Source organism: Gorilla gorilla, chromosome 16 (genome assembly GCF_029281585.2).
Source record: "Gorilla gorilla gorilla isolate KB3781 chromosome 16, NHGRI_mGorGor1-v2.1_pri, whole genome shotgun sequence".
In the NCBI taxonomy this organism is placed as follows: Eukaryota; Metazoa; Chordata; class Mammalia; order Primates; family Hominidae; genus Gorilla; species Gorilla gorilla.
Genome location: NC_073240.2, coordinates 58,716,673 through 58,729,007, shown reverse-complemented (window position 1 = coordinate 58,729,007; position 12,335 = coordinate 58,716,673). Strand labels below are relative to the sequence as shown.

Below are 12,335 nucleotides of genomic sequence, written 5' to 3'. Positions count from 1 at the left end.
TACTACCTGTGCAACCTTGGACAAATTACTTAATCTAAGCCTCAGTTGCCTCATCTCTAAGATGGGAATAATTATAGTATCTACCTCAGGGTTGTTGTGAGGATTAAGTGTAAGGATTAAGTATGCAAACATCCAACAGAATGCCTGGCAAGCCTTCAGAAAATGTTAGCTGCAATCATCATTATTCATCAAGCAGATTAGTGTTATATAGATGATTCCTCTTTTTCTTAACCTGCAACTTTGGCGGAAGTTTCCCTAAATTCCAGCTGGTGTCACCAACTTCTGTTCTGACAGCCAGAACCTATAACCAATCTGGATCATATTTGTTCAGTTCTTAGTATTCCTTCAGCTTTTACGGAGTCTTCATGTACTCCAGGTATCTCTTCATTTGCTTTTGACCTTCACCTTCCACTTTTCAAGGTGCATTCCGCTTCTTATTTCATTTCCTTCCTCTATGTCTGTGCTCTCCCAGTCTCTGAAATGCTGGGGGCAGCCAGCCACTGGCTCTGGGAATGCTGCTTGCATGGATTGTTTTGTTACAGATCATTAACAGGGTGAATCATGAGCATAAAATATACTACTTTCAATAAATGATCGCTGGTTGATGGAGCCTAATCCCAGGCTAACCCATTTTCCTTCATTGTGGGCACACTTGTTACATTAGCTGAGTCTAGTCTATTCCCATCAGAAATGTTCTCCTTGCCCAGAAAGGTGGTCCAGGAGACAGTTTGGCTCTATCTGAACCTCATATAACAGTGCTCAAGAGACTGAAGAACCATTTCTCTCTACTTGTCTTCCAGGCCCTATGGTGACTGGACCTTCTCAGTGCAGTTAAAAAATAATTAGGAAATGCTGTTCTTTGATGAGACCCACTGCATCTTGTCTAGATTGCATGTTTGTTTGTTTGTTTGTCTCTACTTACCCCCAAAACATGTTTTCTCTTTCTTAAATGACCCTGAGTGACAGAAAATGCTTCAGATAAAAGAACCTGCTCTGTCTTGGTCCCCAACTCTTCCACCTCATTCGATACAGCCTCAGAAACTCCACTTGATCCTCCATCTAGACAGAATTGTTTATCTCATGGCCTGCAAACTCCATGCAGCTTTGGTCCCTGACACCTCCCTGTCTATCCCTAAGAGGAAAAGAGACGTGAAGTGGCACTTCCAGAAACATCTGGAAACTCCCAGGAGGGCTGACCTAGCCCATGAGGTCTCCCCACAGAGAGCTGTGGGGAGGGCTGCCCTCTCCAGGTTATCTGATGGGCTGCCCTCTTAATTCCCAGGCTCAGAGACGAGCTTTTCTCAGGTCCTCCTGCCCACCTATTTCTGCCTGTTTCACTTTTCCTGTCCTTTTTCTTACTTCCTTATCAAACTCCCCTGAGATGAGGGGTGGCAAAACACAAGCCATAAAATGTCACAAACTGAGGAGATGGAAAGAATTCTGTGAACCTCAGCATTTTAAAAACTCAGGACACTGGCTTTGAAAATGGGAAGCATTGTTAGATACTCTAAATCAGAGCTTGTCAAATTTATGTGTGTGTGTGTGCATGCGTGTACACGCATGCATACAGAGAAGTCACCTCCAGTCTGGGTGATGGTTTTGTTAAGCATGCATACCTAGGGACCCACTCTCAGAGATTCTGAGTTAGTTGATCTGCGATAGGACCCAGGAACTGCGTTTTTAACAAGCTTCCAGAGTGACTCCAGTATACATCACTGCCCAGGACCCACAGAGAAGCACCTCCGTTCCAGCAGGGTTTTACATTGCATCACACACCCAAACACTGGGATCCACCAGTCACCCTTGAAAGCAACCTGCCTTCCGGTGACCTGCTCCCACCCACCCTCTCAGTCCTGACCACCTGCAAGCTCCTCTGATGCTGATGGTCTGGAGACCTTACTCTGCTCCGAGAAATGCTGCTGCAAGTCAAGTAAAAGAGCAGGAAAATATATACCCTAAACAGAAACTCTTGTTTTATGAGCAAGTCCGAGTGAGTCCTAAAATGGCTGGCCAAGAGCTACCAATACTGACAGGTTACCTTAAAGCCTCTAGGTGTGCCAAGTTTGATTTATCTTAGGGACTAGAACCTAGTCTTCTAAATGTGATTTTGCCTTGATGTTTCGTCCTGCTGTGAAGGTAACCATACAGAGAGATTGGGCTGCATCAGTAATGATATGCATACCTTCTGTGCATCAGTGAGCTTCTTCCCTGTTAACTGTATGTGCCACAAAATTTAACTGGAGTAAATAAATATGAGACAGAAATCCTGGAACAAGATGGTGAAATTGCTTAAGAATCCAAACTTCAGGGCTCAATGACCTTTGAGCATGTTTCCCAAAGTGTGACCCACATGACCATCTGTCTCACAGTCTCCTGGTCCCTCCGTAGAGCTTCTGAAACTGAATCTTTGTGGGGTGGGGGTAGTGTTCAAGAATCAAAAGTTGAAGCAAGCTCTTTGGGTGATACTTATGTATACTGAGGTTCAGGAACTGCTGGAGAGATGACTGGGCACCAAGAGGATGACAGTGACTCAGCTGGCATCCCTTAGCTGCTTCATGGCAGAGCTGAGTAGGCACTCCTGTCTCTGACCCCAGCTCCAGTGCTCTTTATCTCCTCCATGCCTCCTGAGTCGTGCTGCTCTAAGACTGCTTACTGGCTTTCCTTCATGTCCTGGGCCCAGAGCAGTTCTTTTGGTAGCAGATTTGAGTCCACTTCCCCCGTGCACAGATCACTGCTCAGGACCCAGAGAGGAGCAGCTTTGCTCCAGCAGGGTTTTCCATTGCATTACACACCCAAACAGTAGGATCCAACAGTCACACTTGAAAGCAACCATAATCGCGAGGTTTCTGACTCTGTAGACTTCCTTACATTTCTCACAACCTAGTTAGAGAGTCACATGGGGGTGAAGTGTGGCTCGGGACCTGCCCCAAAAAGTGCGTGCAGAAGCCAGGAAACAAAGGAGTAAATTCACTTCAAATGGGATGCACATGGTGTCCATGATGAAGAGACACATTCAGAATTGCCCAAGGACAGGAAAATGACCAGAGAGAGCCAGAGCTGAGCTGGTAATAAAGAGACTCCGAGACTGAGTGGAGTTAATGAGGGAAGCATGCAATGAGTGGGGCAATTTCAGTTGGTTTCTCTCATTCTTCTAAGCGAAATGAACTATACGGACAGGAGAACAGCCTGCTTGCCCCAGTCTCTCCTTCACTGCCCTCTGTTGTCCCTGTCAACTCAGGTGCCCGTGGTGCTCAGAGGAGGTGCTGGCAAAGCCACTGGAGCCTTATGTAGGCCATGGGGGCTCCTAAAAGGAACCTGAATGAATCATTTACAGCAGGTCTCTCTTGTAAAGCCCAGCCACAGTAACTCGTACACTGACTGTTTCAAAAGACAGCCTTTCTTAATCATTTAATTGTTTCATATTCAAATATATCTCCTAATTGTTTTTATTTTTTCCTGATCTAGAAGCTATGACAACAGGGTAGAACTTGGGAAGAGGGAATAGGAAGCTCGCCCTTCCTCCTTCCCTCTCTACTTTCCTTCCTTCCTTGGTCATCAGGTACCTTCTTTGTGCCTGCTGTTGTAGGCTATACCCTATGTTTGGTGGAAGGCAAAAAGAAAAATCAATAGGATACAACTCAGTAGGGAAGACAGAGATATTCAAGCCCCTTGTCCTCCCAGTGTGATAAGTGTGGTGGTTGAGGTGTGAACAAGGGGCTCTGTGAACAGAGAGGACGAAAGAGGAGCTCCTCCTGAGGCTGTTGGGAAAAGCATCACTGAAGAGTGACTTTCAGAAGAAGAGAAGAAAAAGAGGAGAACATCCTTGATTTTATAATGAAATAGATAAAAGGAAAAAAGGCATTTAAACAAGGCAAAAAGAACAGGAGAATAGAGAAGAGATGTGGAGGAGGAGCACTGTAGTAAGCACACAGAAGGACAGGAACACTTAGACATGCAACCCACTCCCACCCTCCGTCTTGGGGGAGGAAAGCACACTACTGTCCCAAAGAACTAATACTGAACCAGTGCTGCCTTGTGGAGAGAGGCATGGCCAAGGCGTTCAGAGACCTGGGCCTGGTCCCACTGCTGCCCACAGCACTCAGCTTCTGAGCACAGCCTGGGGTCATCTGTGTGCCCTCTGGCCAAGGCTGACGGTAGTTCTCTGAGTAATTGAGAGTCATTGCCTGTCTGTGCAGTATTGTGAAAACAAGTCACCTTTTAACTTTAAAACTCCTTTAAAAAACTTTAAAAACTACTCATGAGATGACAGTTTCTCTGACCCTCAGAGGAAGGCTGGGCTGCGCATACGTGGGGAATTTTTACATGAACATCCCAGGACTTGCTGTTCGCAGGTGACAAACTGCACCTACCCAGGACTCCCGCTGCACTCACATGCAGCTCCCTGGACTTCTGGTATCTGACCCTGCCCATTTCTGTGTTTCAGGGGAGAATTTGGCTTGCGGGAGTACTCAGAGGTTAAGACTGTGACAGTAAAGATCCCCCAGAAGAACTCCTAAGGAGGCCAAGAAGGAAGATGAAGCCCAGCCTGCACGTCTGTCCCTCTCTGCTTTCTCTGTAGGGCCCAGCTCTCAGGAATACAAAGTTGAGCCACAGTCCTTACGTAAAGATTGAAAAGATAACATGTAGGCCAGGCAGGTCACAATGCACAACTAAAGCAAACCAGCTGGGTACAGTTTCTTGGCACTTTGTAAGGGGCCACCTTAATCATACCAAATATCGGGGAAAGTGGGATAAAGAGAAGAGGAGGAGGTAGCAGACACATCCAGTATCTCCTTCTGGAGCACAGGATGAAATAAGGGAGCTGTATTATTTCATGCTTTTGTCACAGAGAACTTTCCTCTTAAGGAAAGGTGACCTTTCTACTGTCTTCATTTTCCTCCTTCCAGGCCCTCCTCGCTCACCCACCCCTCCCTCTCTTCCAAGGAGATCTCAGCTGAGCTCATTCTGGGGCAGATGTTTGGGCCGGGAACAATTTTCCAAGGTTGTAAAGCCAAATTATCATTTCATGTTATCCATTTCTTCAAAGCAAAACATGAAATGGTTTTAGCTAGAGTCAGACCAGAATGAAAATGCCAGGAGCTGGTACACTACAGATGTAATAAGAACCTGGGATATTCCTGACCCAGTCTGGTTTTCTTTTACCCATAAATAACATGAATGAAAAAAGATTGGGACAATAGAGACTGGAAGTCATCATGTGCAGTTCACCGCTTCTGAGCTTGCTGCAGTTTTGGGGTGTGTGTGTATTAGATTCCTTCTCAGTTATTCTGGAATAAGGCAAGGAGTGGGTTGTTTTTCATAGCTAGATAAGATCTTTTCCAAAGTTTTTCTTAGAACCAACCAAAAAACAATCCGAGTAGGCCCAAGAATTTGATAATGCTGGATGCCTTGCAGACATCATTCAGTTTCTAATATTGGGCAACAATTATTATTAAATGAATTAATTATTTCTGTAGTTGGAATCTGTACCTTCTGAACCTCTACACCAATACCTGCTGCAGGTGCTGCAGGTGTGATTTTGGTCTATCACACTGTACCCTACATCTATCGTAATGTGCCCTGTAGCTATTGGCAGTGACCTTGGAAAATCTGGCCAAGCCTAGGGGTTTCCTTTTCCATTTGCCAAGTTCCATTGTGCCAGGACTGCCGTGCTCCACTGAGCTCCTATGTCACACCCCATTCCTGCCCCTCACTGAGCAGGCCATGGCCTACAGCTTGGGGGGAGTAAAGCAGGCCCGCCTCCCTTTCTTCCCAACCACATACTCCTCTTCTGCTTTCCAGTGACTCCACCAGTTTGATGTGGGAAGTGTTAGCTTCCTTTCCTTCTTCCATCCCTTCTTCCATCTTTCCAGCTGTCAAATCCAATCCAGTCTCTAACCTAGATGCAGATCATTTATTTAAAAGTACCAAACATAACCCAGAGTATGTGGAATATGGGCAACATATATATAGCCTTCTGTATTTAACGATCTTCTGCTTCCTAACCGTACCAGTTTTCTATTTATAACTCTTATCTATCCATGATGTTTTAAAGTCTCCACTTGCTGTTATTTACAAACGACAGTGCATTCAGCAGCCCAGTGCCGTGAGCCCTGACAGATGCCGTATTTCTCAGTGCTTCCATGTGAATGCTGCCCTCCTGTAGCATGTGTCCAAGTGGACATAGCCACTAACCAACTAGTTACCTTTGGACTGCAACAAAAAATGTGAAAATGAAGATTTATTTCTTTTAATTTACTTAAAAAGAAACCTCTGTGCTAGCAATAAAGCATTTATATTGTGTACTCCTTGGGATTGTTTGGCTGTGTCTGTAAGTCTTTGTGTCATACTGAATCTATTTGGGTCCTTCCTCAGCTGCTGGGTTTTTCAGCTGTGTTGCTCTCTTGGGTAACTGAGCAGAAGCCTGCAAGGGTATTTTTACAGAATTCATTAAGGTAACTGGTAAATGGTATTAAGGTAAACAAAAACCTTATTTTCTGATGCTATTTAAAATCTGTGTGCATGTGTAGTTTAGCTGGCATGTAAGTATAACCATGTATGAAATATATGAAATAACAAGTTTCCTTTAGAATAGCCTCCATGAAAACTAAAATGCAGAGGAGTCTGTAGGGTCTGTTTTCACAAACGTGGACTGCCCGCCGTGAGCTCACATTGCTGATGGCATTTCACAGTAGCTTTATTTTTACTTACCAAAGTGAAATGAAGTCAGAGGCTGATAACCTGATGGAATATTTTTGCAGCTGTAAAAAGAAATCTGTAAATGGTGACTGTACTACTACCAAGATTGAGCTTGTTTTCTCTCAGTGTGTTCTCAGAGTTGCGCTTTTGAGGAGTGGTTCCCACCCTTTAGAACCGCACAGCTCCCCACCTTTCCTTCCAGCCCTTGGAATCTCCACCCAAGTTCCGATCAAGTGAGACAAAAGCTAAACCTAATGACTTAGCCCCAAAGCAGATCTCGCTTGGGGGACAAGAAGCATTGCTGTGGACTGGGGTTCACTGCTCTTTTTGCCAGTAGCTTATTTTTCAGAGGAACAGAAGGAGCATGGGAGAATGCAGCCCCTGCAGCACCAGATGGAACTGAAATATAAGATGCAGGACTCCCTGAGAATCCACCTCATGTTCTGTCCAGTGAGCCATCAGGAAAAAAATGAGAAAGGCCTGGACGTGAAGTAATCATTTGAAAGTCTTTTAGAAAGGTGCCATTGTTGCACGTATAGATAGCAGGAATCTGGAGTCAGATAGACATGCGAAAACATTTCTGATAAGAGGAATAACCTACAAAGGCTGAGAGGAGAAGCCAAGCTCGGCATATTTATGTGACAGTGAAGAGATGGGCTGGCAAGAGCAGACACTGCGTGCTGGCAACTGGTCAGACTACAGAGGGTCTTAGGTCAGCCAGAGCTGTTCCCTAGTAATGTAATAGAAAACAGAGACACTCGTGGGCTTTGAGTTGGAGTGTAATGGAAGCAGTGGTTGGAGTATACTGGTCTGGAGCAAAGTGGATGAAAAGAGACTGATTACAGAGTTTGTGTGCCATAAAACTATGGATGGCATAATGCTATGGGGGATGGAGAGGAAGGAAACAAATCAATGGAGAAGTTACTGGAACTTAAGGAATGAATATGATAGAATGGAAAAAGTTTATTAACCAGGGAAGGTAGGAAAATGGTAATGCCCCTGCCAAAGAAGCTACAACATGAAATGCAGTTGTGGGGAGAGATCTTGACTTCAGGCTTTTGACACGTGAATTGTGGGGTTATGAAGGCACATCCAGATAGAAATCTCAAGGAGGCAATTGCAGATGGGAGATTCGGACTTGGCTCAGGTGGACCAGATTCTCGCATGAACATAAAAGTGATGGCTGCAGATCCAGAGAGGGTGAAAATAAAACCAAAACCAAGGCCAGGGAGAAAAAGCACAGTGAAAGAAATGGAGGCTGTAGTCAGAGAAATAGGAGGGAAGCTCTACAGGTGTTAACACCCCAGAAACAAGGGAGAGAAGTCAAGGAGCACAGGCAGCAAAGGGTTGAGAAGTAGAGTGTGGTGTGTGGAGCCCGTGCATTAGGGGCTTTTGATCTCTGTCTTGATGAAGTAGAAGCTGATGGTGTTCATTAGCTGGGAGGGGTGATGGCAGTGCCCTGCTCTAAGCTGTGAGCCATGTAGCCTCCCCCGTGCCTGATGACAGCCCCTGCAGTGGCAGGCCCTCATCCTGAGCCGTCCCACAGATTCCCCCACCACCAACCAGGACATATGGAATGCCTGCTCTCTTTTGCTCTCCACCCGATGCTCTTGCTCACCCAGAACTCAGATAGAGAGGGCAGGAGCTCACGGTTGATAACGGCCTCATGAGTTAAAAGAAATGAGAGCTTAGAGTAGCTGGGGTAGGAGGAAACTGGTCTCAGAATACATGTTAAAGAGTGAGTAGATTTAGAAAGGTGTGAAAAGGAGGAATACAAGATGGCTAGGGAAAAAAAATCTCAATGCAAACTTTGCTAGTTCTGTACTGGCAACATTCTTGGCAGGGAAGGAGAGAAGGGGCAGCCAAAACAGAAATGCCCACTGCCGCTTATATGTATTTATATAGTCATTTATTTGTTTTTAGTTTTTCTTTTGGTTGACTAATAATTCAGAAATATTAAAATCGGTCACAAGAATGCTTAAAAGGTAAGAACAAAAATAAAAACAAAGTCCCACGAATTAAAAATTAGAGTTTTAAAAAAATGAAGATGGGAAACTAATGAAATCAGAATGGGGCTAGAAAAATACATATGACACAGTCTTACCACGCTGCTTCTGTGGCCCTGCTGCCTCATGAGGGAATGCTGACACTGCATACCCGGTGGTCCTAAGAAATGAACCTCCTTTCCACCCTCCCTCTCCCCCTTCTTCCTTCCCTCCCTCCACAAATGTTTATTCTGCTAGTCACTGGCACGGGTGCTGGGGATACAAAGCAAGCCACACATGGCTACTACCCTTGTAAATCACACAGTCTAAGGTCACTCATAACCAATAGTCAGCAGGTTCCCTTGCCATCTCACTCTACCTCCTTCCCACGCACAGACACTGGAGGTATGGAAGGGTAACGTGGTACCTTTCCCAGGTCTGCTTAGTGGGTAATCCAGAGTGACAACTTTGCCTGGGGCGTCAGCAGATTAGCGGTGTGGCAGAGTGAAATTTCAGCACGTTGCATCAGAGGGTGAGAAGTGTAATCAGAAGTCCTCACTCAGCGTCTCTAAGCAATCATTTACAAGGTGTATGTCTTAACTTCCACGGGCCTCCACTTCCTCCTCTGTAGGATCAAGAGGATCATTCCTGTGCTACCTGCTTCACAGAGGTGTGTGGGGATTAAGCAACATGGTGGATGATATTTCTTCAGTTGGTCTGAGACATGATATACACACGCAACTCCAAACAACTACAGAAAGCAAAAAGCAGACTGCTCTTTGACATTTGCTAATCAGTCTGCAGGACATCAGAATTCACTTCTCACCCAGCGTTGAGGCCTTCATATAGACCCTGACTCTAGGATAGTTTCCTACGGGTTTCCAGTGGGGCTTCCTTGCCTGGAGGCCAGAACTCATCTGAATACCTCAAGCCAGCTAGGGGCCAGAGGGATGCATGCAGCTGTGACTTTCTTCCAAGTTTCAGTCTCCTGTACATTCAACACATTGTTCAGACCCTCTGTAGAGTGATAATCTGACCCGTAGCCCTGACCACACTGTCTGTGCCACCCAGAATGTCTTATACAGCAACTGCTCATCCGTGGGACCAGCGGGGAGTGAGAGCATGGGAAAGTCCACTCTGGAATGGCGTGAAGCCCTCTTCCTAAACAGGTACACTGCCTAATTTTCACTTGGTTATTGGCCAGCATAAAAGGATGACCAGCTTGCCATTTAGCCTTTAATGTGAAACTGCTGGGATAATGTTTCCTTTGGCCATTTATCTATGTAGCAAGGAGGAACCTGAAACCAGCACAGCCTGCCCCCGTTCCTGCTGGAGCATGCACACCTCTTAATGGTTTCAAGGTCTTTTGGGCTTGCTTTTTTGTTGTTGTTTCTCTAGAGCAGTCCCTGTCCTTCTCCTCAAGAAATAGATGTTATCAAGTCTGTTGAGTTGCCCAATTTCTTCTACAACATAGTTTCCCCAGTGTCTTTTCAGGAAGGTACCTCTGGTTTCCTATTTTACAGTCTAGGCAGGATAAAATCAAACTAACTCAAGCAATCCTAAGCTGGAAAGAGGAGAGACCCCTCCTACCCCACCTGCAGCCATATGTGGGGATTCTAGGACCCTGTGAAGACCTCTTTCTCTCTAATCCCAGGCAGTTACATCCATTTTATGAACCAATAATGTAGTGCCTTTCTCCAGTTTCTCTTGGTTGGAAATTTAAAGTGACAGCTTTCAAGACCACCACTGGGGGTAGATGAGTAGCAAGGAACAAGAACCTATAGTGCTCTCTGGCTGGCCAGAGCTTGCACACCCAGGGGGAAGGTCTGTTTGTTAAACAGTGGAGGCCTCAGTCTCCATTTCCCGAGTTAGGTTCATTCATAAACAACACAGGATTCGTATAAAATGGAATAAAATCCAGATGCCACTTGTTAATACAATTAGTTCATGCTCCCTGGTGGCCCTGGGGGAGGGTGATGCCCACAAACATTCTCAGAGCCTGCAACAAGTCTGCTTCCAGCCCTGAGTTATGTGTGCCAAGGCGGGTGGGGACAGGGGCTTGTAAGGCCAACGGTGGGGAACGGGTGTGTGTGTGTGTGAAGGGGATGTCTACCCCTCACATGTCTAGTCTTTGAAGCTTTGATCTGACATGCTCTAATTCCAGAAAGGGAAGCTTGTTGGTAACATCAAGACCTCCTCCAACGGGTAAAGGAAAAGAATTCCAAAGTGCTCCATCACTTACCAGCTGTATGTCGTTGGAAAATTAATTACCCTTCCAAATCCTCTATTTTCTCACCTGTAAAATGGGGCGATAAAATTACCTACCTACACTGTTGTCATGAGGGTAGAACAAGAATGCGTATAAAGTACTTAACAGCTCCCATTGTAAGAGCTTAAACAAATGACAGCAATTAAAGAAAATGAATAAATAAATCAGTATTTACTGGAGGCTGTAGTCCCAAAGAGGTTGTAAATCTCACATTTCCTTGGGATCCGTTTCTATATGGAAGCCAGGCAGGAGGACACCTACATTAAGGTAGACTCAGATGGTGGGACTGGAGCCAGTAATTAGGAATGCCAGGATGATGGAAGGATAAAGACCATTTAAAAATTACATTTCTGTGCCCAGTAAGCTCTGCTCCCCCTGCAGAATCACCAAGAGCCAGAGATTTTTTTTTTTTTTTTTTGACACAGAAAATGTTGGGCTGGCTCTCGTTTAAATGAAGAGATAGCAAGAACAGGCGATGGATAAATTGGTGCAGCCGGCAAATAAATACTAACTTAGAGGAGAGCTTTGCCAATTCGTGCTAAATAAATGTTAGCTGTATTAAGATTATTATTATTATCGTGGTCACCAAGCTCGAGGAACATAGTGGCTTTTGGCCTGGGAGAGAAATGACTTGCCTGGTTTGAATATTTAAATGGAACCACAGCAGTCCTCAGGGGGTGATGAGAATGGCTCCGTAAGAACAACATTCTGCAAAGGCCTCTCCTCTACCCAAAGCTGCAGGAGGAACAGAGCTGTCCTGGCCAGATGCTGAAAGCAGGAGCCCTCTCCCAAGCAGGGGCTGAACTCAAGTCAGCTCCGCCTAAAGGACAGCAGAGAGAAAACTGGAAAATGCTCAGAACAATTCTTCTGTTGCTTGTTTGTTCTGTTTTGTTCCCACAAGAAACTGTTATTCTTGCGAACTAGATACCAGGCTGGCCCACAAGACCAACTGATAACCTTTTAAAAATCTAGGAAAATAAACCCACGCTGGAAACCCACCCAATCCTGAGGTCTGAGCTTGGGGCGTGATGACCCAGGATTCTGACTTGGCTTTTTTTTCCCCCCTTTTCTTCTCTAAGATAACAAGTAATGCAAAACGCCACATACATATTGGAAACACTTGTCATTTTTTTCCACTCACCCTCAGCAATATCAAGGACTGTAATAAATAAGCCTGTCAGGAATTCTTGTCAGGAAACTAAACCACAGTTTTTAGTCTTGCCTATTCAACACATTGTTCAGAAATGTTTTGGTAACCTTTAAAGCCCTACTCCAGGAGAGAGGTTCCCATACCCTCCAATTCAATTCTTTCCTATTTTGAAGGTCATCGACACTTTGGGAGATGTGCTTATTTACGTGGGTTTGAGTCATCCATCCAGGTC

At 45.2% G+C, this 12,335-nt stretch overlaps 1 protein-coding gene across 2 annotated transcripts in view; it reads left to right on the top strand.

The window, feature by feature from the left end:
- Nucleotides 1-12,335, top strand: part of ALDH1A2 (aldehyde dehydrogenase 1 family member A2) — a 137,172-nt gene that overhangs the window by 108,312 nt on the left and 16,525 nt on the right. The window contains exon 13 of one of the 2 annotated variants that reach the window (XM_004056256.5): nt 4,445-6,305. The exons of the other annotated variant lie outside the window; for it this stretch is intronic. Within the exon in view, the coding sequence (XP_004056304.1) occupies nt 4,445-4,517 (73 nt within the window). The 3' untranslated portion in view covers nt 4,518-6,305. Of the gene's footprint in view, nt 1-4,444; nt 6,306-12,335 lie in introns of those variants that run through there. 2 annotated transcript variants of the gene reach the window in all.